This window comes from Sceloporus undulatus, chromosome 1, assembly GCF_019175285.1.
Source record: "Sceloporus undulatus isolate JIND9_A2432 ecotype Alabama chromosome 1, SceUnd_v1.1, whole genome shotgun sequence".
In the NCBI taxonomy this organism is placed as follows: domain Eukaryota; kingdom Metazoa; phylum Chordata; class Lepidosauria; order Squamata; family Phrynosomatidae; genus Sceloporus; species Sceloporus undulatus.
Genome location: NC_056522.1, coordinates 72199548 through 72227369, shown reverse-complemented (window position 1 = coordinate 72227369; position 27822 = coordinate 72199548). Strand labels below are relative to the sequence as shown.

Here is a 27822-nt window from a genome sequence, read left to right as displayed (position 1 = left end):
ATTTCTAGACTTATTCATGAGTATACACAGTATATATCACCTCCCATATTAGAGTTAGTATTCTTCTGTATATCAGCTGATGAGGTACATGAGATGGAGAGGGCAGTTGTATTTTAGCTTGCTGACAAACTCCCCATAGGCAACTGGATGGCAACTGTATGAACAGAATGTTGGACTAAATGGGCATTTGGTTTGATCTAACAGAGCTCTTCTTATGTTCCTACCTTCCAGAATGGCTTTAAGGGGATGAAGATGACAATAAGGGATACAAATCAAATAGCTCGATCGATCAATCAATCAATCAATCAATCAAATTTTCAAATCTGCAATTATTATAACAAAAAAGGTGAACTTACCTTTTCTGGAAGAGTGTGTCATTTGCAATGCTAGTGCTACAAGAGCTGGTCTCACAAAGACATTCAGTAGCTGGTTCCTATAGGAGCCACAAAGGAGAATGGCAAGGGCTTGTTTGAAGACAAGCTCCTCTGGAGCACCAGGTCCCATTTCTTTGTCATTGAGCACCACTTGCCCATTGACAAGGCTTACAATGTTTGAGTGGAGAGCAAGGCCGGATCTCACCACTTTGTTGGCGCAGAGATTATCTAGGGAAAAGACCATTTGTGAATAAATGCCAGTTACCTACAGACTATCTTAAATTTGGTTTCTCCTTTCTTACTGAGAATATCAAAGAAAGATGTGCCAGACAAGGCAGTTCAAGGGTTCCAGCTAGTAATGGGCAAAACCTGCCCATCTTCATCAGAGCTTGGGAAAATTGACTTTTGAGGCTACAGCTCCCAGAGTTCCCAACAAATAAGGCCATTGGTCTGGGACTCTCTGAAAGTACAAAAAATGACTTTGTCATGCTCCAACATTCATCCAGAATAAAATCTAACCTTCTTCGCCCCTTGCCATGTAGTGATGGTGGTGCTCAGAACGTGACACCAAGGGAAGCTAAAGGCAGTGTGAGACTAGACAAAGTTCCCAGGGAGAAGAGGGCACTTCTGGAGGGGAAGTGTCTTCAGAGAGGATTCTCATACACGAAGACCTTATTATAACCCTCCTCTCTGCTGCCTCCTTTTCTGATGCCACCTGAAAGTGTTTCAAGATTGAATTGAACCCAAAATAGCACCCCCTTTGCAGCTTCACAGGGCTTGAGGGGATGTAGTAGTTTCCTTCTTCCAGATTAAACCAGTTAAGATTCAAATTACAGTGAGCTCTTCTCATCGGTGGACTACCATTCCATGAGTTTGACTGCTAGCAGAATGTCACACCCCGTGTTATTCAATGGAGGTGATGTGAATGCACAAACAGTGAAGTTTGCATATTCACATTACTGCTACTGAACAATATAGGCCACATTAAACCATATTTTTAGCATGCACAGGGCCTGGAACCAAACCTGTGCCAATACAGAAGACTCGCTTTACTTTCAACAAAAAAGTGGTTCCCCAACCCAATAAAGTATGGCATTATTGCATCTGCAGGTCAAATTTCAACTTCTGATGATATGGTTTTACAACTCCCATCTTTCTCTAGTACCGTCCATGCTGCTAAGGTAGCTTGAAAACTGCAGTCCAAACATCTGACAGGCTTCAGAATTGCCATCCTACTTCTAATGTAGTGAATGAGACCACTTTTTCTTGATCCAAAACTGAAATGAAGTCTAAAATACAATTTATGAAGCAATGCCATCCAGAATTCCTCAGAAATAAGATCTACTGTGGTTATTAGTGGACATTATTCCCAAATGTGTAAAGCATTGCTGCATCAAAAGTACACTTGTCCCTCCATATTCACTAGGCACAAGACCCCCGTGAATATGGAAAAACCACAAATAAGAAAAACACCATGTTTTTACCTGAGAGGACACCTCTCTAGGAATCTCTAGGTCCTCCAGTGCAACTTTGTGGTCAATATCTGGCAGATACTGACCATAGAACTGCACTAGAGGAGCTACAAATGTCTAGTAGAGTATTCTCTCTAGGAACCTCTACATCTTTCAGGGCAACTTTTAGTTAAAGTTGACCATAGAGTTGTGCTGGAGGATCTACATATTCCTAGAGAGAACATATTAATCAAATCTGTGAATAATCAAATCCACAAATCTCAAAATCACAAATATGGAGGGATGAATGTATAAATATGTTATAGTACAATCTTATGCGTGCCTGAGTTCACTGGACTTAAATGGCTCACGGTATAGGTAAGCTACAATAATCTGTCTCACTACCTTGTATAACGAAACATATTTATATTAGTTTTAGAAGTGAGGAAGTTTTCTAATTTGCATCTTAGCCTACAGTTATACAGCTAACAAGACAAGCAGTTGCAGGATACTTGTGTCTAAAATAAAACCCAAAATGAGTATCTGACAAATTGTAGCCTCCAGCAACATCTATACAATAAAAATAAAAGGGTCTTTCTGCTATGGTGTGCAAATCCATATGATTGATCATAACTCCCCAAACTTGGTATGTTATCTAATGGGACCAAAAAGGCCACAGTAATGTTTTGGACCCAATCCACCTGCTTTGGGTACCTCATCCAACTCTATGATTCTATGAGCAAATTTTTCAGATTTCAATGTTTTTTGGACTATAAAGCACATTTTCTTTTTTTTAATGTAAATTCAAGAGTAATCAACAAACTTCTCCCTGCCCCTGAAAATTGATGGCTTTGATCCATCTTGCATGGAACCTAGTTGGAAACTATTTTTACAGACTGTAGGTACTACCAGTCAAATGTTTCTTCATTCATATAAATTAAACAGTGGTCATTAAACCCCAGCAGCACCAGATAAATTTCTAACATAAAATCATCATGGTAGAATAGACATCAACACAAAGCCTCCTGCTTAAATTTGTTTGTGGATATTTCTGAATAATGTTTTGCCTTCCCTACAAACTATTACACAGGCACCTACATCTGAGCAGACACACAAGAGTTGAGGTGAACTTTGTTGGCTTGGTGAGAAAATGTCAAACTTGGCACAAGTTACATATATTGACACTCACATGATTCTGCCTGCTATCTCCAACATCTCTGAAATTTGGTCTTTGCGGCTAAAAAGTTTGTGGACGCCTGGTTTATAGCATGCCTTACTCTTTTGACATGATGGTGTCAGTGTGCCACTGAATGTAAAGACTCCTGAAGGAGGGCAGGTTAAATTCTCTGAAAATCATATTTAGTGTAACAGGCTGAGTCCTGAACTGGGTTTTATTTTGTAAAATTTAAACCCCCATAGTCTGCACAGAAAGGAACTATGCAGCTGGTCAAAGTATAAAGCCTAATGGCTTGTGTGCTATGTTAAGAGTGTAGGCACTGACTGACTAGTGTCTGGCACAAGGCCAATCTAATCCAAAACACTGTGATAAGAGAAATGGCCTGAAAAATAACATGAACAAATGAGTAACATTATAATAAACCCAAGGTACTGCACTGGTATGAAAGAATTACTAAAGTCGCTTTTCCTTTTTCATAGGGGATCCGTTCTGGACCCCCTCACGAAAATGTAGTTTCGTCTATATTCAAGTTCCATTGGCTTGAATACAGGTGCTTGGGTGCGGGAGCGCATGCACGTGCGCCTCAGGCATGTGCCCCATTATTCCCCCCTCCGTTCGTCCACTGCACATAAGCGAGGGACGCAGGTTCCAAAATTGCGAAAACAGAGGGAAGACTGTACTATCTGGTGTAATCTGATGACAGGCAGCCAGGAAACACTGTAGTGATGAGTCACTGGCAGAAGACCAAAAAGATTCCATTTCTGATTGCATGAGAATGATTATGTTAACAAACAAGCTTCATTTATATACCGCTTCATACCGCCTAAGCAGTGTCTAAGCGGTTTACAACCGTAAGCTAATTTGTCCCCAACAATTTGGGTACTCATTTTGGTGACCTCAGAAGGATGCAAGGCTGAGTCAAGCTTGAGCCCTTTTTCTGGTTTTGAACTCGCAACCTTGTGGTTTTGAGTGAGTGGCTGCAGTACAGACATTTAACCACTGTGCCACCAGGGCTCCTGCTGTTAGTGGAGATTAGTAATTTAATCAATCAATTGCACTTATATCCCAACTTACTCCCAAAATGAGATCCAAGGCATTTTGTAAAGATTAGCCTCTGAGTGGGCAGTGGGAAGCTGAAAATATTATAAAACTAGTTCTGGGGAGACAAAAGCCAGGTTGACCAAAATTTAATCTCCCACATGCCAAGATAGCTGTTTATAACAGCTTCACTGTTCCTGACTGATAACTACCCAGACTATACTGGTAAGAGAGAATCTCTACTCCCAAATAAATTTCAATAAATTCTGGCCTGGAGGGAGTGAAAGGACAGGTCTAATGCCATCAGGCCCGGCCTGGATTAAGAAGAAGAGCCCTCCCTGCAGTCCATCTGCCTTGGTTCAGGCCTCAGAGGCAGAGAAGAACTGCTGGACCTGATCCCCTTCCCCACCACCATTCCCTTCTCCTTTTGTGTCGTGTCTTTTTAGATTGTAAGCCTGAGGGCTGGGAACTGTCTAATTAAAATAATAATTGTAAGCCGCTCTGAGAGCCTTTAGGGCTGAAGGGTGGGATATAAATACAGTTAGTAAATAAATAAATAAATAAATAAATTCCTATCTGGATTGATATATGATCATTATGATTATAATGGTTGCTCCAATGAATAGGTTGCAATGCCCAATGGGTATTATTTGCAATGGATGCTTAATCGTTTTGAGGGGAGAGAAGCAGGCAAGAAACAACAGGCCTCTGCCTGCCAAGAAGAAAAGCCCTCCTCCCGACCACCATCTTGAGGGGAGAGAAGCAGAGTCATGATATGTTATGTATTGTTAATCTGATATTGGAAACCGCTTTGATCGTCCATGGAAAAGCAGTATACAAATAAAGATTATTATTATTATTATTATTATTATTATTATTATATGTTCAATCACAGATATTAACTTTAAGCAAGTTCCTCCATGTCTGAAGAAGAGATGCCTGCTAGGACGAAAGCAGTGGATATAAAGATTCAATTCCTTACAAATGTGAGACAAATGTATAATGCCACTTAGTGATTTTTTTCTAAAATGAATATTAAAGAATCCAATGTTTAAGATATCTCAGAAATATAAATCTACACAGATTATATGATGGCACTATATGAGATGTTAATATCATGATTCACAAACTGAATCAACTGATAAGTAGTACGCCTAGACACTGAAAAGTGTTTGTTCTTCCATGAAGGAAGTGTATGTTGTATGCCCTTTACTGTGTTAAATAAAATACCCGAGAAGAATAACAGAGAGCCTGCTCATTCTCCCATATTAAATATCATGAGATTCCATTACTTAAGAGTGCTTAACTGAAGTATTGATGCTAATTCTACAGGAGCAGCCAGAGGCCAAAACGGGCTGCCACTTCGCTCCCAAGCTGGCTGCAGCCAGAAGCCAGATTATTTCTGCTTCATTTTGATCCAGTCCAAAGGATTGGATTGTGGCATCGGAACAGTTTCCAGCTGCTTTGGGGGCATGTGTCATCTAAACGTCATGCCCCCAAAGTGTCTGGAAGCTGTTTTTTTGTTTGTTTGTTTGTTTTTGGTCTGTGTGTTTCAGGCCCACATGGCTGGAGTAAGGAAGACATCTCTCCTCTGAATGATTGTCTTAAATCGGTAATGGACGGGATAAGGAAAAAGAGACTAAAATGGAATCCTGGAAAAACGGAGGTACTTACTTTAGGAACCCCAAATCTAGGGACGGAGATTTGTCAACCACTCCTGGATGGGGTCACACTTCCCTAAAGGAGTGTGTTCGCAGATTGGGAGTGCTCCTGGACTTGTTCATCTCAGATAGCTGTGACGGCCAGGAGCGCTTGTTATCAACGTTGGCTGATACGCCAGCTGAGACCCTACCTGGACCAGGGGGACCTAGAAGCAGTGGTACATGCACTAGTAACCTCTCGCCTCGATTTCTGCAATGCACTCTACATGGGGCTACCCTTGTGCCAAGTTCGGAAGCTTCAATTGGTCCAAAATATGGCAGCCAGACTGGTCTCTGGGAAATCCAGGTTCGACCATATAACACCTGTCCTAAAATCTCTGCACTGGCTGCCAATTAGCTTCTGGGCACAGTACAAGGTGTTGGTTATCACCTTTAAAGCTCTACATGACATGGGTCCAGGGTACTTGCGGGAGCACCTCTCCCTATATAATCCATCCCGCACTCTCAGATCCTCTGGGAAGAACTTATTGCAGCCACAGAAGACCAGACTGGCTGCAACTTCCCAGAGGACTTTCTTTTCTGCCACTCCAAAACTGTGGAATGACCTACCGGAAGAGATCCGTCTTATGACCACCTTAGACGCCTTTAAAAAGGCTGTCAAGATGGATCTCTTCCAGTGGGCCTTCCCACACTGACCTCCCAAAGAAAGATAGCCACATCCATCTTTAATCTTCCCACTTCTTCCTGCTTATTTTAGGCTATGCTATTAATGTAATTATTTTAACTGTTATTGAATTTTATTATTTGTAATGGTGGGAGGGTTTGGGGTTAATATATGTTTTATTATGCTTTTGTACTCTTTTGTATTTTTATCTTATGTTGTAATCCCGCCTCGACCTGCAGGGAGAGGTGGGAAATATAAATAATTCTTATTATTATTATATCCTTGAACATGAGTGGGCAGTCCAGGTGATGAGAGGGACCTCCCAACAGATATATAGACTAGCTGGGGGAAAAACAAACAACCAAAAAAGAACCCTCAGTCCAAAGAGCTCAGGAGCTATGGCTGTCACATTAGGTCCGAGTAAGGGCACATATCACTTCCAAAAAAAACTGCAAAAAAGATCCTTTATGCCCCACAATAATCACCTTATCTTTAGTATCTTTAAATATATATACAGTAGTCCCTCGGGTTACGAAATTAATTCGTTCCGCGGCTCCGTTCGTAACCCGAGTAATTTCGCAACCCGAAAAAACTAGCGGCTAGCGCTGGAAAGCCACTAGCCGCGCTTTGAGGTTTGAATTTCGCGCCGAAAAAAACATTCGTAACCCGAAAAAAACATCGTAACCCGGAACAGTTTTTTCCTATCTATTTTTTTCGTATCCCGGAAATTTCGTAACGCGATCAATTCGTATCCCGGGGTACCACTGTATTCAGGAAGGATTGTGATCAAATGATAGTCCCAATTAGAGTGGACCCACTGAAATGAACCAGACTTGTTAGTTATAACTTACTAATGTCCCATTGGTTTTTAATGGGTCCACTCTACTTGGATTTCATTCATAGCCTCATCCTGCTAATGCATTAAGACAATGGGGCTGTACAGATGGGTAGCATGCAGCCACCCCTTTACTGGCTGGATCGGGGCTGTGGCAACGCCATGCTGCAGCCCCGATCCAGCCGCTGGAGAGCACAGAAAAGAGCCACAGAAAGCGTGCACCAGAATGGCACCCTAGGGGCGGGGCTAGGGTGTCCAGCATGCAGATACTGTGCCCTAGCCCCACCCACAGGCTGGCACAAAGTGCCGGTCTGTATTGCCCCAATCAGATAAATTTTAAGACTCTAAAACAAAACAGTACAGCAGCAGTTCTTACCTTCCCCCACCCCAAAAGAGTAGCATAATTTATAGTCCTCAAAAAAAGACAAGTATGTACAATATTCACATCATACCAGGCCAGTCAAGGAATCCTCCAAATGCTTGAGTTAAACCTTTCAGCCAAACTGTCTTTTCCACCAGAAGCTCAAGATCTATGGCTGGTAAATTTTGGAGCAGGACAGCAGCAACTAATATCCAAGGGCTCAGAACCATGTTTTCTATTTGAAGGAGCTCCATTTTGTATGCTATATCGCTGACAAATTCCTGGACTTCCTCAGATGGCTTTTGAGGAATATGCCTAAAAGGAAAAGTCTAGTGAGCAAAGGCATCCAAATAGAGTTTCTTGCATCCCAATGTAGATGTTATTTGCTTCCTTGAGCCAACCGGGAAGATTCTTCCTTTTTTATTTTTCAAATATATTTTATTAATTTTAATTCATTATATCCATCAAGCATAACATCTCTTATTATAATCACAACTTTATACTTTACAAAAAACATTCCCAAATCCGTCTCTTCTTATGTTACATTTCTTACTTTGATTTTATCTATTGCTTTAATGCCACTCTCTATATCCCCCTAAGAAACCTAAAACGATCTTTAACATTAATAATGCACATAACTTCTTGTGACACTGACACAAAATACAGATAGCACACTTGCTTATCTCTCATGCCAAATTCCTACAATCCTTGATATATTTTAATTGTAATCCAAAAAACCAATTAAACAAAATATGTAGCGCTTTACCTAGTCATTCCTGTGTAATATTTCCCCCAAAAACTTCCAATGTGTGTTCAAGGAGTACAGCTTCTACATTCTGAATGGATTTCCAGTTGGGTGAAGGGACACAAAAGAGATGTCCATGCATTTATCCTCTCTAAAGATTCCAGAGATTATTTAAACACATAGAGAAATCTTGTAGGAAAGAGTGCCTTGCATTTAATATTCTAAGCAATACTGTTAGCTGTTTTTACTGGAAAAACAATTCCAACTCACATTTGAGCGCTTCAGTTAAAAAAATTTGGTTGGATCCAGAGTTCACAAAAAGGAAAGGCAATCAACATCCAGCAGACTCTTGAGAGCAACTTTCAGTGATTTCTCCTAGGAATGCTTGCAACGTAGCTATAAATCTTCAGAAATTTCATTTTCACAGGCCAGAATAAATTATCTTACTATTTTTTTCTCCTTGCTACAATTTGTCAAAAGCTACACAATTTTCAGTCTATTTACAGTATAGGATCTATTCTGTGTAAAAAAAAATGCATGTGTATTTTTTTATGCAGAAAAAAGCATTTTCTGTGCAGTAAATGCTGCTTTCTGTGCAAAAATCCCCCCAAACTCTGTGCATTTTTGTACAGAATAATTCTTGAACTGCAAACATTCCTGCCTAAGATTCTTCTTGTTAGGGTTTTTGATACTCGCAGCCTGTATTGACCATCTTATGAATATTTTTAAATATTCTTTCCATCCCTACCTTGGGAATCTCACTTGCTCCATCTGAAAGAAAACCTATGCGGCATCCCAGCTCACAAATTAAGACAGATTGAAAATCATTAATCCTGATTTTATTTTTCTCAATATTGCAATAAGGTTTTCAGTTTTAAAAGCTTATCAACATTTCCTTATATAATATTTTAAAACAGGATGGATATTTTATGATAAAATGCATACAGAAATATTTATTGTATAGTGTCTGAATGTCCCCTTGGTATCTGTTGGGGTTTGGTCCCAGGACAACCCCCCCCCCCATAGTTATAGATATCAAAATCCATGGATGCTCAAGTCTCACTAAATACAATGGCATAGTAAAATGGTGTCCCTTATATAAAATGGCAAAATCAAGTTTTGCTTTTTGGAATGTATATATAGAGATATAGATATAGCTATATAATATTTTTAAACCATTGATGGCTGAATCCATTGATGAATCTGTGGATACAGAAGGTCAAATGTATGTGCCTTCAGAAATATGGTGAGTGAGAGAGTATGTGCCTTCAAATTGCCTGCTGACCTATGGCAACCCCATGACCTTCATAGGGTTTTCTTAGGTATGGGATACTCAGAGGTGAATTTCCCCGTTTCTTCCTCTAAAATATTGCTTACAGCACCTGGTATTCATTGGTAGTCTCCCATCCAAGTACTAACCAGGTCTGACCCTGCTTAGCTAACCAGATTAGGCAGCTCTGGGGCCTTTATGGTATTTAGGCCCTATATTTTATGGTAAAATATCAAAAACAATATTCAGTTTTTCGTATGATTTTTTAAAAATACAGCTTAACACAGAAAAAGGGCAGAGTAGATTATGAAGAACATGTTCAGAACTGACACAAACAAAGACAAAACTCATCTCTCCATACTAATTCCTTCTCCTACATGTAGGTCTCAGTGGTGATCTGACAAGTCCGCAATGGCCCCAGAAAAGAATGTCTGGGAGTAAAGAAAAACCAATAGGCATAATTCCCCAAGAGCTCGACCCTTCAAAGCTCTGGATCTAATCCAATGATTAGGATCCACTCATGCAATGGACCACAGCATGAGCAGTAAAGTATTTTCATGCACAGAGGTATGCAAGACATTATAGAACTGAAGCTGCATTTTAAGGGCACATCTGCAACAGCTACTGCAAATGATATTGTGTAACTACAGGGGTGGAGCTTTCCAGTCTGCTAATGTCAAATAGGATCTTACCTTGGATGTTCATTGTTTCACCATACACTCAATGATAAAGGTCAACTTCAGTTTTGAATGTTTACAAAAAAAAAGTTCCTGGAACTCCGTCAGACTGCATTTCGTGGCCAAACCAGTGCCAATTCATACTGCCAGCAACAATGCAATGTAAATACTAGGACATGCTAAGAAATGAATTTCTTAGGGGGAAAGAAGACTAGATCTGTGCATTTGTTAGTTTGTAAATACGGAAAGGCTCATGTTGCTGAAACCAGAGAACAAGGCAAGAGAGTAGGATTTAATTTAGATATTGCAACAGCTGATGAAATGTCAGGATCTAATGTTCACGAATACCCACAACAGCAATTGTGCTGATCTTTACTTAGGAATGTTATATTTAAAAGTACAGTTCACATCAGAAAAAAATAGTATGGCATCAGTACACACATTGTGTACTTAAGGTTAATTTTTCTGACCCTCAAGCAGTCTTAAATCTGACATTCTAAACTCTCTTGATCACTGAAGATGGAAAGGTGTGTAGCCCAATGAATGATCAGCTCAAGTATTTATTATTGTTGTTGTGTACTTTCAAGTCATTTCTGGCTTATGATGACCCTAAGGCCCTATCATGGGGATTTTCTTGGCATGTTTCTTCAGCAGGGGTTTGCTACTCTCATCCTCTGAGGTTGAGAGAATGTAACTTGCCCAAGGTCACCCAGTGGGTTTACATGGCTAAGCTGGGATCAGTTATACTAACACAGTAAAGCTGTCTTCCTTGAATACAGCATACAAAAGGAAGGTCACACTATTCAAGTACCTAGTGATTTTAGAATAGTGTGAAAACTTGACCCAAATGCCAGTTCTGCTCATAAACCATTAAAAAATTAATACACTAAAATACCTTGGAACCAAATTGAATGGACATCTATTTATTCTCCCAGATGCCAATGTTCTGAGCGATAAAGGCTGTCCAAAGTACATATGAACACTTCCAAAATCTTCACTCAGAATTTTCCTGGCCTTAAAGAGTCCCTACAGAGTAAAGAATTGATAGGAAGTAAATAAAACATTTGCAAGAGTAGAGTTTTGTGCAGATATAATCATTAATACTATATTACACAGAAAACTATTATTTTTCATAATTTCAAACAGCAGCATCATTTCTGAGACTTTCAGAGTACTTTATGGTTCCTAGTCCCTTTATCTTGACAATAACTCTACAAGGTATGCAATTTTTTTTTTCTTTTAGGGAAGGAAATGGAGGCGAGGAGGAGCAAGTTATCCTAGATACACACTCTGACTATAGATATAGTGCTAAACTGTGTTTCGTATTTTGAGAAGAAACTGCAACAAGGTACAGGTTTTAACATTCCTTTCCCTCTCCTTGTCATTCCCCATGAAGAAGAAATTGAAGAATTTTGTTTTGATTTATAGCAACAGAAACAGCAACAGCAAGTACATTTCTATACCGCTCATCAGTGAACTAAGCACTCACTAAGCAGTTTACAATGTGTAAGCTAACTGCACCCAACAAGCTGGGTACTCATTTTAGCGACCTACAGAAAAAATGCCAGGCTGAGTCAGCCCTGGAGCCCCTGGCCGGTACTGAACTCACAACCTTACAACTGTAAGTGGCTGCAGTACTGGCATTTAACCACTGTGCCACCAGGGCTCCTTTAATTTGATTTCACATTAACCTGTTCAATGTGTCATCCAAACCCAGGAACAATGGTTAATTTTAACTACAGTTGATTTAAATAAACCAACTTTATAAGCTATGTTTTGAAATTGTTTTTTTTTTTCAACAAATCACAGCTAAGAATAATCAGTTTGTCTACATACAGATTTCAAGAAAACCTGTAGTTAATCTAACCTAAAAGCAAAAAATTCCCATTTCGTCTTTGCAGCTGTACTGGAAGAGGAAAAGAGGTATACAAGCCCAAGACTCATAATACTAAATCAAAGTTTAGCATTATATAAAAACAAGCCACAATGAAATTATGGCAAAACAGGTTTAGAACCCAGAACAAGGTCCAATATTCCATCCTTTGAACTACATCAATTTACATCTGGTTCCTTACCGATGTTGATTCCTTTGGTTTAGGGACTCCTAAAAGTTCACATGCATAAAGGGATTCTTCCAATACTCTCTCATAACTGATACTTATTGGAACAAGATAAATGTCAAACACTTCCCTTTTAAGGAAAGGATCCATAACAATATTGAGGAGACCTGGAAGAGGAATAAAAGGCTTAATTTTTCAAAAGTCGGAATAAATGCAAAATTTTAATTAAAAAATAAAATCAAAACGAATTGCTTTCTAGCCTACAATATATTTTAGCAGGCCTTTAATACCAAATACACTGTTGATTTCCTGTTTAGCGGTTATAAACCAGCATGGTGTAATGGTCTGACTCCAAGAGACTAGAGTTCAAATCCCCGCTCAGCCATGAAAACCCACTGGATGATCTTGGGCAAGACAACTCTCTCAGCCACAGAGGAAGGCAATGGCAACCCTCCTCTAAATAAATCTTGCAAATAAAACCCTGAGATAAAACCCTTAGGTTGTAAGTAAAAACACAAATTCTGCAAAAGCTGAAAGTTTTTGAACATACCAAATTTTGGAGTCAATGTCTTTGCAGTTCGGCTTCTTGTCCCTTCCAGATAAAACTCAACAGGAGCATATCCATTCTTTCAGGAAAAAAGACAGTGAGCAGTTAGTAGTGATAACAAGTGAGTGATATTCACTTATTTTTTAATAAATTAAGTGAGGTGGTTTTTTTTTTTTTTTTGGGGGGGGGTAAAGTTTTGAAGTAGAAGTTACACAAGTCAAACAGAAAGTATAATGAACTCTATCCACAAGCAGAATAAGTGGTTAAAGTAATAAAATGCAAAAATTAATAGACAGAGTTGTATTTTTATATAAGTTTTGAAAGCTGCTAAACCTAGTAAATCTCAAAATTCAATATAAAATTAAAATAATCTTAAAATTTATACCTTTAATACTGTTTTTACATATTCAGCAAACACTGCCCAGTAGAGTTTATTTCCACCAAATGTACGTCGCATAAAAAAGGCACCTGATTTTCGTAGCAATTCACCAACAATTTTCATTCCCAGGAAATCTAGGAAAGGTACAGAAACGGAGTAGCAGAATTAATCAATGTCTCTAAAGTATATACATGTATATAAACTGACCTGAAGTCTAATTTGAGAGCAGGTTTTGGTGCCAAAATTATGGATTTTGATATGATTAGTAGATAAGTTGGGGGTAAAACCTAGGGGCACATAACAAAAGATGTAAAGGATGATGCAAAGGAAAATGATGCCAAAGAATTTACAGAATTGCAGCAAGCAATTTATGCTCACCCTAAAAGCTGCATGGATGAGGAGAGAACTATGGTAAATGATGGCTATGCGATGCATTGGAGAGGTGATCAGCATGGGCAGGGCTAAGAAAATGCACAAGTCAAAAAGGATATAAAGATAAAGCAAATTTAACTTTAATGTGATAACTTTGCTGAGAAAAGCTGACAAACATATTCAAATATTTTATTCAAATCCTTCAGAGCTCCAGCACGCATTTGAAGGGAAACACCAAAGAGTCGCTGCTGTCACCATTTTCCCACCCAGGCATTCAAAAGCCCAGAAGTGGTGCCTTGGTTGAGACAGTAGAGGAGATTGGTGCTCCCAGGATGGACTAAGCCCTCACCTTTCACCACTCTCCTCAGAGAAGGGAATGATTCCTTTTTTAACGACTGTTAAGGTACAGCACTTACATTGACCTCTGGATAAGTCAACAGGTTTTTCGAGTCGATTTTTTGACTAAAATTTCTGGACTTATACATGAGTATATACAGTACTTACTTTATCAAGAAACACACACAAGATTTGGAGAATTGTCAGTGTGGGTAAGACATTAAAAACAAAAATTAGAAGTATTTAGAGAATAAATGACAGAATTATACCAAGAAGACATAGACCCCCAAAACATTGCAGAAATACCGTATATACTCAAGTATAAGTCGATCTCATGTATAAATAGAGGGCAAGTTTTGGGGCCAAAATTATGGATTTTGCTGTGACCCATAGATAAGTCGAGAGTAAAATTTAGAGACATATAGCAAAGATCTAAAGGATGAAGCAAAGCAAAACAATGTCAAAGAAATTATAAAATTCCATCAGACATAACTCTTTGTGCTTACTCTTAAGAGTGGATGGATGAGAGAGTAGAGGGTGTCAGTGCTTCACATATTATACTCTTGCTTTTCACCAGAAGATGGTTCCTTCTTTTCAATAAGAGTTAAGATATAGTAATTACATTGACCCGTGGATAAGTTGACTCAGTTTTTTGGGGTCAATTTTTGACCTAAATTTCTAGAATTATACATGAGTATATACAGTAATTCAGTTTGAGACCACTTTAACTGCTCTGGGTCAGTCCTAGAGAATCCTGGGAACTGTAGTTTGTTGTGGCACCAGAGCTCTCTGGCAGAGAAGGCTAAATGTCTCACAAAACTACAATTCCCAGAATCCCATAACACTGAGCCAGGGCAGATAAAGCAGTCTCAAACTGGATTATTTCTACAGTGTGTTTTGGATCATACTTTGCAAATTTTAGACTAGAGTGGACAAAGTGTACCCACAGGCTGCCCTTGAAAACCCAATGTGTGGCTCCTGTTGTGCCCAGAAAAGCCCCCCCCCCATTTAAATTTACACCAAATTTAGAGGTGATTTTTTCCCCAAAAAACTAACCAGAAACATCCCAAACCTGTCACAAATGCATTAGTTTACCTCCCTCACCACCCCATAGCCCTGCCCCAAACCCTAAAATAAAGGCTGAATGCGGCAGTAACAGCTGCCAGAAATGATATTACGTCACTTCTGACATGTTGAAATGCAACATTACAGAGCTCCTGAAGAAACCCTTTCAATCCTATTGGTAACAGTCTGGTTCAAACCCCTGGCATTTTAGCTTATGCCAGCACAAAAATTTGGCAGTTATAAAAGTGAATTTTGTCAAGGGAAATATTTACCTATTCCTGCAGCAATAACAGGCAAAGCCAAGTCATAGTTGTATAATACATAAGATAACAGGAGAAAATCTATGTAGCTCCGATGACTAGGCAGCAGGACAACTGGATGTTCTTGTATTGCCTGTTGTAACTAAGAAAGAACAACTTGTTATTTATCACTATAAAATTCAAGAAAGCCTTTGAATGGCCTTTTTGAAAAGGTCATCATGTTACTTAAAACACACTTGCAATTGCTTCTCATTCTTCCTCAGTGAAGATAAGTGGAAGAATATAGGAAAAGTTTCAGGAAAAATGCATGCTTAATTGCACTGAAGTCCACACCTTGAAAACACAGATATAGTGGCAGTCTGAATATCAGTCTTTCCTCAGTCTTCTAATTTAGATTATACAGATGCAGCTCAACCATAGTGAACTCACTGATTTCATGATCTTGCCATCAGAGTAGTTATGATGAACACCCATGCCAAAGGAACAATGGTATAAGCAGAAGCATATATGTGCTTTGCCTCAATTCTGAGAATTGTAGTAATCAACACTGATATGCATCCTAGCCTTGTTTCTAGCAATAAAAGGAACTAGCCTTCATCTTCTCTCTTTGTGGAGCAGCAACAAAAATATCAATTTGGGAGATACACTGGGCAATATATTTCTTCTTCAATTCATCATCTATTGTCAGCAAAACATGACACAGTATCACCTTCCTCAACTGAATACCCACCAAATGAACTACAGCTCCCGCTACACAGGAGCTGGGATGATGAGAGTTATAATCCAAAACATTTGGAGAGCAACAAATTAAGAAAGGCTGCCACAATAACATGTGTCAGACTGAACCTTCAGCTGTGTTAAAAAGACCAATTTGTTAGCACATGCCATAGATTTTGCACATGTCACTGCAACAAGGCGGGGAGTAGGGCAAGAAATACAAGAAGAAGGATTAGGAAAGAGAGAAGAATAAGCATTTATATGATGTTCACACACTCCAAGAGAGAGATACAGCCAGGCGTCAACTGGATGAAAATCTTAAATTTTGATAAAGCATAAGTGCAAACTAGTAAGGTAGGCTAGTGGTCTAGAATATCTATGTGAAGAATCCTGTTTGGAATCCAGGCCTGCAGCTGTCACAAGACAACAAAGGATACATTTTTATACATTCATACTTTTCTATAGTTTTCATTCATTTCATTTAATTATGTCTATTACAATGAACTGAAATATTTCAATTCAGGGTCTAGTTAAAAAGGGACCATCATTGCTCACATCTAGGTATAAATCTTATGTTTAATGTGAAGTGAGCATTCTGACAAGTCTGGTGTGATTCACTAGAGAAAGGGATAAATAAGGTCATTTGGCTCTTTATGTCTAAGATCAACATAGATGTAGAATATATGCTTGTCCAGACAGGTCTGAAAGGTAGATTCTGAGAACAGAGAGAATTGAGGAAAGATATACACAGAAAACAAGACAAGCTTCAGTACATACTTTCTAGAAACAAGCCAGTACTCTTTTTATGTGAAAAATATGCCTGTTTGGGCAAGTTCCCCTAAAATAATATTTGACTTTCTACATGAGGGGAGATCCATCACATGTGTACTGGTTCTTTGCCCTTCCTGACTAGGGGGAAACTGGGCAAAGGAAGTTTCCATCCTTCCTAAAAGAGGATGTGGTGAAGCTGTTACTAAAATAAGGCTTCCCTGGATCCCACCATTGTGAGAAATTATCAGCCAGTCTCTCACATTCCATTTTGGACCAAGGTTCTTAAGCATCTAGTGGCCTCCCAGACCCAGGGATTTCTGGTTAAGGGACATGGGCTTTGGCCATGTTGGTGGATGACTAATGCAGGGAACGGAACAGAGGAAGTGTGTCCCTGTTAGCTTTGCTGGACCTCTCAGTGGATTTTGATATCTTTCAATATCTTTCACCATGGTATCCTTCTGAGTCACCTCTCTGGAATGAATGCATAAAATTCTTTATTAAGGTCAAAGACCAGACCTCTCTGGAATGGGTCTGGGGGCACTATTATGCAGTGGTCTCACTCTTTCTTGAAATGGTGAATTCAGACGGTGGTGCTGGAGGACTTCTGTTCAATGGTCTGTCTACTAGCCAGTGTGGTCTGTTAGGGTTCTGCTTTGGCCCCCAAACTGTTTAATATGTAGATAAAACTGCTAGGATAGGCCATCCAGAGTTTTGTGGTGTGGTGTTGCCAATATGCTGAACACACCCAACTCTGTCTCCTTTCCATCTGATTTCAAGGAAGCTGTCTTGGTACTGAGTCAATATCTGTTGTCAGCAATGGACTGAATGAGGGCAAACAAACTGAAACTTAATCCAGACAAGACAGCTCCTGATCAGTAGAAAGGCAGATCAGGGAACAGGGACTCTGCCTCTACTGGGTGAAGTTACACTCCCCCTGAAATCTCAGACTCACAGCCTGGGTGTCCTCCTGGATTCGACACTCCAAAGAAGGAGACTCCACCACACTTTGAGATAGCATATTACACTGTCAAACAGCTCTTGCCATCAGGGCATTCTTCCTAATGTTTATGTGGAATCTCTTTTCCTGTAGTTTCAATCCATTGCTCTGTGCCCTAGTCTCTGGAGCAGCAGAAAACAAGCTTGCTCCATCTTCAGTATGATATCCTTCCCAATATTTAAACATGGCTACCATGTCATCTCTTAACCTTTTCTTCTTTAGGCTAAACATATCCAGCTCCCAAAACCATTCCTCATAGGGCATGGTTTTCGGCACTTTTACCATTTTGGTTACCCTTCTCTGGACATTTCCCATGAATTGTGCCTAAAACTGGACACAGAGGTCTGTCCAAAATAGAATAGAGTTCTACTATTGCTTCCCTTAATCTAGACACTATACAGTGGAGGCTCTCCTTACGTGGGGGATCCATTCCAGAGCCCCCTGCATAAGGCAAATTCCGTGTAAGCACAAGCCCCATTCAATAGAATGGGGCTTGTGCTCACGGCGGCACGCATTCCATTCATTCGATTACAGCACAATGTGGAAGCCGCGTATGGAGTGGACGCACTGTACTACAATTGATGCAGCCTAGAACTGCTTCTTGACCCTTGACTCATGATCAATTTGTGTTTACTCATGTGTAGCCTGTAGTCTACTAAGACTCCTTTTTACATGTACTGCTGTTAAGCCAGTTGCCAGTAGTCCTGATGTGTGAAATTTATTTTTTCCCTAAGTGTAGTACATTACATTTCTCCCTGTTGAAATTCATTTATTAAGGTCATTTTGTATTCTGATTCTGTCCTCTGGGGTATTAACTACCAATTTGATGACATCTTCAAATTTGATAAGCATGCCCTGTATTCCATTATCCAAGACATTTATTCTGACTCCACACTAACAACTGCATATAACAACACATATTCACAAACAGATACAAAATAGCTAAAAACTCTAGAGATGTTCCTTTGTCATCTTCCCTCTACAAAATGTCTTTTTTCCCCAGCCACTTGTTTCCACATCATGAGATAAAGATCTGTAACCTTTTGAAAAGGCAGGCCCAACTCCATTGGGCCTAGCCTGAAGAAGAAGAGCCCTCCCTCCATGCCATCTGTCATCATCCGGCCTGGGAGGGAGTTAAAAGGTGGTGCCAGCTCCATTGGGCCTGGCCTCAATTAAGAAGCAGAGCCCTCCCTCCAGTCCATCTGCCTTGGTCCAGGTTTCACAGGGAGAGAAAAAATGCTGGATCTGATCCCCTTCTCCACCACCATTCCTTTCTCCTTTTGTGTCATGTCTTTTTAGATTGTAAGCCTGAGGACAGGGAACCATCTAATTAAAAAGATTATATGTGCAGCACTGTGTAAATTTACAGCGCTATATAAATAAAGCTTAATAATAATAATAATGACAGCTACCAATGAGACAACTACATGGCTATGGATAACAATATAATGTCAAGCAATCTAAAATGGTGATCTTGGGAATTGATCTCATGGATGATCTCAGCCCAGACAGCCAGGCTATCATGCAGTTATTGCCATCATTGTACAAGCGTGCGCTAACAATCACACAAATTCACAAAATTATGTTGCAACAGAATTCTAGTTGCTTCTGTAAGTGTTCATACACATACTTACTTTCTGCATACCATCTTCATTCACACAAATGCTCCTGAAGAGGCATTTAAATATTTTGCTCAGTGTGAAAGCAAAAAGACGAATAGCTCCCATATGCATGCTGTGCCCCATCTCATCAAGAATTTCTGCTGCTTCTTCTTGTATAATGTCAGGGGATTCACCTGTCTCTCTTGATAGCTAAGAGGAAAAAAGAAGAGAATCTCTTTTAGGGGATGGTGGGTTTAGTGGATTCAGTGGGTCTGTTCTAATGGTGATTAGCAGGTAGGCACAGTTTTAGTGCAAAAAGAAAATACTGAGATTACCCTCTTAACATGCACCTCAACAAATGACAAGGACATGAACATTATACATCACTGATAGAACTGTGGATCTAGAACTGTGGATCAGGTTTTGTAAGGCACAAAAAATAATAATCTTTTCCTTCAGACATACTGCCTTTTGACATCCAAATGTATCACTGAATACCCAAGTCAGGATCATCCACACAACAATTTCTATGAGTGGCTGTAAAAGCTGGAAAGTGAAGAAAGCTGACAAGTAGATAAACTCTTTTGAAATGTGGTATTGAAGAGTCCTATGGATGCAGTACACCACCAAAAAGAGAAACATATAATGAAACTACGGTTACAGACTGCCAAAATAAAGCTGCTTCGGGTATGCTGCTTTGGAGGTATGCTGTTTAAATGATGCATGCATCCTAAGAATCCGGAAGCTGCACCAAAGCTGCCCTCCAGTGCTTAGGAATGGAGTGTGGCTTTGGCGTGACCTCTGGACTCTTAGGACCCATGCATCATTTAAATAGCATATCCCCAAAGAGACCCGAAGCAGCTTTATTTTGGCAGTCTGTAACAGGCCTACATGATTCATTAGAAAAGACAAAAATGTTTGGTAAGGTTAAAAGAAGACTGAATCAAAGGTGATTAGATAAAATCAAGGAAACCATGGGCCTGAGTTTGTAAGACCTCAGCAGAGCTGTTAATAATAGGCTGTCCATTGAAGCCAACATCACTGCAATTAACAATAAATCACAACCAAAACAAAACTCAGTGAACTACAATGATAGCACAAGAGACAGATCAAACATCTTTCTATCATATGGAAAGATGCTTCAGTGAGTTGCCAGCCGGGTATAGCACAGAAAAGCAGCGCAGTCAGTTATTTCACAGAAAAAAACTTTTTCCTGCAAACTGTGGGGAATAACAACAGAGAAACAAAGGAAGAAGCACATCAGAAAACAACTGTTTTATATTTGGCTATTAAGACTAGTGCTCAGTATTGCTCAATGTACAACAACAAAGAGCTACAAATTCATTATTATTATTATGTTTATATTTATGTTCATTTATATCCCACCTCTTTCCCAGTACAGGTACTCAAAGTGGCTAACAAATCTAAAACGATCCAAGTTAAAAGAGTAAAAAACATTAAAAATACAAAGTTCAAAAAACATTTAAACAATTCAAAGAAAAACATTACATTATTAAAATTTAAAAATTAAAAACTCTTTAAAACAAAAACAAAATAGCATCCGTATCAGGCCTGGTGGCATAAAAATGTTTTTATCTGCGTTTGAAAAGAAAACAAAGATGGAGCCATCCTAGCCTCTCTAGTGGGGGACTTCCAGAGCTTGGGAACAGCCACTGAGAAGGCCCTCTCTCTTGTTTCCACCAAATGAGCCTGAGAGGATAGTGGGATAGAAAGAAGGGCCTCGCCCGATTATCTCAATACTCTGTGGGGCTCGTACAGGGAGATACGGTCCTTTAAATAGCCTGGACCCAACCCATAATTTGTTTTATTTTTTTTTAATTTGTTTTATTTATATACCGCTATTCCAAAGATCATAGTGGTGAACAGCAAGCAAGCTAATTAGCAAGTAAGCTAATTTGCCCCCAACAGTCTGGGTACTCATTTTAGCGACCTCGGAAGGATGCAAGCCTGAGTCGAGCTTGGGCCCTTTTGCTGGTCTTCAACTTGCAACCTTGTGGTTTCAAGTAAATGGCTGCAGTACAGGCATTTAACCACTGCGCCACCAGGGCTCCCATATAGGGGCTTATAGGTCAAAACCAGCACTCTGAATTATGCCTGGAAATGGACTGGTAGCCAATGGAGCTGGTGCAACAAGGGAGTTGTATACTCCCTATAGCCAATTCCAGTTAACAGCCTGGCTGGAGCTCTTTCCACCAGCTGAAGTTTCTGAGCACTTTTCAAAGACAGCCCGACATAGAGTGGATTACAATAATCCAGACAGGATGTAATCAAGGCAGGAACAGGTGCGGCTGGGGCACAAGTTTTAGCTCTGCAAAGGCACTCTTGGTCACTGCTGATACCTGGACTTCCAGGCTCAGCACTGAGTCCAGAAGTACCCCGAAACTATGAACCTGAGTTTTCAGGGGGGATGTAAACCCATCTAACACAGGCTGAATGCCTATTCCCGGATCTGTCTTTCAACTGACGAGGAGCAGCTGTGTCTTGTATGGATTAAACTTCAATTTGTTTACCCTCACCCAGTCCATTACAGTAGCCAGACACCAGTTTAGGACAGAAACAATTTCCTTGGAATTAGGTGGTGAGGAGTAATAGAGCTGGGTATCATCAGCATACAGGTGACATCTTACTCCAAAACTCTGGATAGCCTCTCCAAACGGTTTCATGTCGATGTTAAAAAGCATAGGAAACAGGACTGAGCCCTGAGGAACCCCACAGGCTAATAGCCAAGGAGTCAAACAGGTATCCCCAGCACCAACCTCTGAGGTACCCCTCCAAGAAGGAACAGAGCCACTATAGAACAATGCCTCCAAGCCCCATCCCAGAGAGGCAGCTCAGAAGGATACCATGGTCAATGGTATTGAAAGCTACTGAGAGGTCCAGCAAAACCAACAGGGACACACTCCCCCTGTCCAGTTCCCTGCATAGGTCATACACCAAGGCGAACAAAGCTGTTTCTGTCCCATAACCAGGCCTAAAACCAGACTGACATGGATCTAGATAATCCGTCTCATCCAGGAATGCCTAACTAATGAAGAAAAATCAGACAAAAACTTTTCTCACCTGTCGGATGACATACTGAACTTGCTCAGACTGTAGAACAACAGTTTTAATAGCACTTGGTTTGCAAGGAGAAAGTTCCTTATAAACAACAGGAGTGTAACATTTCATTGCATATCTGAGGTCACTGGATTGCCGCCTCTCCTCCAAGATATCTTCAAAGTCATCTTTTTTCTTTGATGTGAGATTTTTCTGCTGGGAACATCATGAATAAACAATTAAATATTGACCACTTTTGCCTATCATGTGAAGCCAAGCCATTTACTTCTATTTTGTTAAATCTAGCTCACACAAACAGATAAATCAGGCATGGGCAGCTAGGTTCATACACTGTGCTATTATAAATCAGGGTGGCTCTGGGTTTTTGTTTTTTTTTATTCCATTCACCAATCCATTTAGCCAAATTACAAATTTAGTTGATATGCTTTATATTCTACAGTCAGCCATTCTTATACACGGATTCAAGCATCCACGGTTTGAAAATGTTCCAAAAAAGTATAAATTTCAAATATCAAACCTTGATTTTTTATAAGGGACACCATTTTGCTATGTCATTGTATTTAATGGGACTTGAGCATACATGGATTTTGTTATACACGGGAGTTCTTAGAACCAAACCCCAGCGGATAACAAAGGTCCACTGTACTTCCCTCTGGGAGGTAGGTTAAAGGTACCTTCAGATCCCTTGATATGAGTGTCTAGTCATAACTGACTGTAAGTGGCAGTGCACATCTCTGTTTCTATGCCGAAGAGCCTGCATTGTCCAAGGACTGCTCTGGTGGTCATGTGGCCAGCATGACTTCACCAAACGCTGTTACTTTCTCACTGAGAAGTGGTACCTATCTAGCTACTTGCATTTGCACACTTTCAAACTGCTAGGTTGACAGATGCTGGGACTAGTGACAGGAGCTCACCTCATCATGCAGCACCGGGCTTCAAACTGCCAACCTTCTGATCTTCTGATCATCAAAATTGGTGTTTTAATTTACAGCACCAATATTTGTAAAAGCTACAGGCATACTTCAGTTAACAAAGAGACAGGGGTTGATGGTGAGTCAGGCTAATTTGCTTTACCCTTTTCATTCTGTTTTCTTGTTCATGCATACTCAATAAAGAATTCTGGGTGTTATAGGCAGAGACATAAACCTACAGTAAGATCAGCTAAAGAAGAAACTCATTTTTTCCTAGCTCAAATTTTATTTCATTTACTGCAAACCCATTGCTGCAACAGGGCATCAAAAAGCTGTGTTTCTCTAGCCCTCCTTCACTATCCTTCAATGATGATGCTAATTTTAAAAAAAAAACCTTCCAGCTAGACAAAGGACAAGAAGGAAAAGAGGAGCTGGGAAGGCATACAATAACTAAGTAAAAAGGATCTTCTTTGTTACAGTGAAACAGATGCAAGTACACACACAAACCAGCACAGCAATTAAGAGAGATCCAACACACTGTTTAGGTGAGATGGGCCTTATACTTGGCTGTCTGAACAGAAAAGTTTTTACTTCTGTCTCCTGCTTTTCCTTAGCATGTATTTTTTTATTTAAACATATAGAGGAAATTAAGTGTCTCAACTATGGCTAAGCTCACAGGCAAACAGGGGAGATAATAATCCTATAATTTGGTACCAGAGGTAGAAATAACATGAAAAGAGCAGAGGCAGGTTCCTCAATAACACACACAAACTTTAAGCAAACTTCTTATTCAAAACTAACAATCTGTGCATGTGAAATGATACAATCAGGTCAAATAAGCTTTGTGTAATTTAATAAAAACATTTCCAACATTATAAAGACCACTTGAAAGTTTCCTCCAAAATGCCTACAAGGATGATTTTTTCTTTCTTTCATCAGACTCCGTTTTCTTCTAATTTCCATTTTGGTGGCCTAATTTATAGGTCTATGCTTTTAAAACATGCTTCAGGTAAATGATGTGGTAGGCTAATTTGCTTTCCATTTTCTTTCTGTTTTGACATTCCCACACCAAAAGTCTATGTTTTTCTGGCCCTTCTTCACCATCCTTGTATGCTGCTGGAAGGTATAAAAGTAGTAGAGAGTAGACTTAGTAGCGGCTTTATTCACTGAGGTATACCAAATTAAAAAAAAAAAAGATGCTGCAGCCTACAGGTTCTAAAAAAGCAGGATGTAAATCATATCAACTAAATTTGTCATTTGGCTTAATTGATTGAGGAATGGATTAAAAAAAAAACCTAGAGCAACCCCTAGTTTATAACAGTTCAGAGTATGAACTGTAGTTTTCTAAGGTACCTGTTCAGCCCACTATCAATTTCTTTCCCATTTCCCACAACCCACGTTGTGACAAGACTCCCTGAAATGCCGATCTGTTCTTGTTGTGTTCTTGTTGTATGCCATCAAGTCATTGCTGACTTATGGCAACCTTAGGGGGAACCTATCATGGGGTTTTCTTAAAAAGATTTTTGTGTGGAGGAGGTTTGACTTTGCCTCCCTCTGAGGCTGAGAGTGTGTGACTTGCCTAAGGTCATTCAGTGGGTTTCCATGGCCAAGTGGGGATTGTAATTCTGGCCTTCAGAGTCCTAGTCCAACTCCCAAACTACTACACCATGTTAGCTCTCACAAATTTAAATTCCTGTTCCATCATCTGACATTTGACTGACTAGGATCACTTCTGTTTTGTCTGAATTAAACTCCTCTACCTCAATAATACATACATCCCATGACTTTAAGCACAATGAGGTTTCCTGGGAGCATCTTTTCTTGATTAATCAAATCCTTGTAAACACTCAGGCAACACTATTCCCTTGGACATTCACAAGCTGGACTGTTCACTGCAACCAGGATGATATGAACTAGGACTGGGGAATATTTGGTGGACTACAAATTCCATCACCTTGATCAATAACATGTAGAGGAAGCACACATTTAACACCCATGACACAGATTTTGTCATCCAGAACAATGGCAGCTGATGCTCACTCAGGATCACAGGGTAGAGTCAAGCTAAAGGGTTACGAGCCAAATAAATATAGTTTGCTATCCAAAATTTTCCCTTGCAAGATTTTTGTTGTTGTTGCATTCCTTCAAGGCATTTCCAAGTAATGGTAATCCAAAGGTTACCCTATCACAGGGTTTTTTTGGAGCTGAGCTAAGAGCATGTGACTCACCCAGGGCCACTCAGAGGGTTTCCATGGGTAAGCGGGGAATCAAACCCTGATCTCCAGAGTTTTAGTACTATACCCAAACTACTACACCACACTAGTTTTTACAAGATCATGGGTCCAAACAGACAGGCTAAAATAAAGCTGCTTCAAGTCACTTTGGAGGTATGTTGTTTAAATGCGCCCTAAGAGGCTGGAAGCTGCACCAAAGCCATGATCCAGTCCTAAGGATTGTGGAGCAGCTTTGGCACAACTTCTGGTCTCTTAAGATGTGTGTGTCATTTAAACAGCATACCTCCAAAGTGTCCCAAAGCAGCTTTATTTTGGCCTGTCTGTTCAGGCACTTACTTATTTATCCCTTGCTTAGTAGAATATTGGGGATTAGGTAGGTGGTGCCCCATCTTGCCATATATTAGGACCACTGCTGATATAGAACATCTTTAAAAATTTACCTGGATTCTACAAATAGGAAAACTGTTCACTGGGAATTGTTAATAAAAACAGATTTACAGTTACCCTTGAAAGGAAACATAGCTAAGATGTAGATCAGGGATGAGCAGCATGTAGTTCTGTTCAGTAGTTCCTTCTATTGAACTGCAAACCTTTATCAGCCTTCTCTACAGGACTGATAGAAGTTGTAGTACAACAACATCTACAAGGCCACACGTTCCATAGATCTGAACAATAGCAATGTTTAAGTGATCTTTCACTGTTTTAAAAATTTTAATCCTTTAAATAATTTTATAATATGCCATCCTGAGATTTTCTGATACAGGGTGGAATATAAATATTTAATAAATACCACTAGTGCAAGACTGTTTCCTTTACCAGCACAAGAAGAGGTGATTACTAAAACATACACAGAAAACAGATTCTGTAATTTTATATTTATTTATTCATTTTGTATCCTTTCTTTCTTCCAAAAAGGTAAATCAGAGCAGGTCACAAGAAGGTACAGATAAAAATACAAGAAGGTACAGATAAAATTTTAAAAAGTGTCCATGTTACACAACAGTAAAACCGATTACAATATTAAAATACAATTGAATTAATTAAAAAGAACATTGATGAAAAAATACAGTACCTGCCTGTTAAAAGCCTCTTTCTCTGCTGCAAGTCAGATGTCAAAAGCAAACCTGAATAAGAAGGCTTGTGCCTCCTGGCAGATGGCCATCAAGCAGGACAGCTGTCTAATCTCCCTTGGAAGGGGATTCTGCAACCTGGATCAATGAGATGTCCCTTTGTCTCATCCCTGCCTAATGCATCTCTGAGGGAACTAGAGGAAAGAAGGGCCTGTCTAATTGTCTCCAAGTTCAGGCAGACTTGGAGAATACAATCTTCAGATAGTCCATACTCAGGCTATACAGTATACGGTTTTACAGGTCATAACCAGCACTACTGATTTGTCCCAAAAAATATAGCCAACGAAGCTATAGTAACAAGGAACTTGGACTGCTCTTTTCCCTACAATAGCCTACAGTCAACGGTCCATGATTTTGGAGCACTTTTTGAAGACAGTTCCACATAGAACACATCACAATAATCAAACAAAATATAACTAAGTCATTCATTGCTGTAGCCAAAACAAGCATCTCCCAGAATGGACACAGTTAGCAGACTAACCTCAGCTTTGTTAATGGACTTTGTTAATGGACTGCCTGCCATTAGAGAAATCTGGACATTCAGGTTCAGGGTTGAATCCAGAAGGACAAGCACACTATGAACCTCAGTCTTCAGAGATAGCATAACTCAGTATACAGTATACTGGTAGTACTGAACTCCGCAAAGTTTGTACCAGCACTTTTAGCAGATTCCTATATATGTTGAATCAACAGTAGGGACAAGACAGAACTCTGAGGAAAACTTCAGGCCATATCACATAAAAAAATATCTCCCAGCACCACCTTCTGAAAAGATCATAGGTGCTGTAAAATAGTGCCTCCAAGTCCCATCCCAGAGATTTGGCTCACAAAGACTTTATTTATTTATTTAGTTAGTTAGTTATTGCCCGCATAATCACAAAGAATCCGGGCGGGTTACAGGAATAAAAGTGTATACAGAATACAATTAAAAATTCAACATTAGCCCCTTTCCAATCCCCAATCCCTCTTCTCTCCCTCCATGATGGGAGATGGCAGTTGTTGCCATGGAGGGAGGGCTCAGTCTCTTAAGGGCGGTCCTGATGTTGTTGGGCCCGCCCCTTCTCTCCCTCCATGATGGGAGATGGCAGTTGTTGCCATGGAGGGAGGGCTC

At 39.8% G+C, this 27822-nt stretch overlaps 1 protein-coding gene across 3 annotated transcripts in view; it reads right to left on the bottom strand.

Annotated features, from left to right (window-relative positions):
• Nucleotides 1-27822, bottom strand: part of GNPAT (glyceronephosphate O-acyltransferase) — a 47338-nt gene that overhangs the window by 14895 nt on the left and 4621 nt on the right. For 2 of the 3 annotated variants that reach the window (XM_042450092.1, XM_042450256.1), the window contains exons 2-10: nucleotides 22440-22631; nucleotides 19392-19568; nucleotides 15285-15414; nucleotides 13246-13373; nucleotides 12864-12939; nucleotides 12329-12480; nucleotides 11149-11279; nucleotides 7653-7876; nucleotides 357-602 (exon numbers count right to left, since the gene is read on the bottom strand). In XM_042450092.1, coding sequence (XP_042306026.1) covers nucleotides 357-602; nucleotides 7653-7876; nucleotides 11149-11279; nucleotides 12329-12480; nucleotides 12864-12939; nucleotides 13246-13373; nucleotides 15285-15414; nucleotides 19392-19568; nucleotides 22440-22631 — 1456 coding nt within the window. The remainder of the gene's footprint in view (nucleotides 1-356; nucleotides 603-7652; nucleotides 7877-11148; nucleotides 11280-12328; nucleotides 12481-12863; nucleotides 12940-13245; nucleotides 13374-15284; nucleotides 15415-19391; nucleotides 19569-22439; nucleotides 22632-27822) is intronic. The other variant, XM_042450177.1, reaches the window with a different exon arrangement.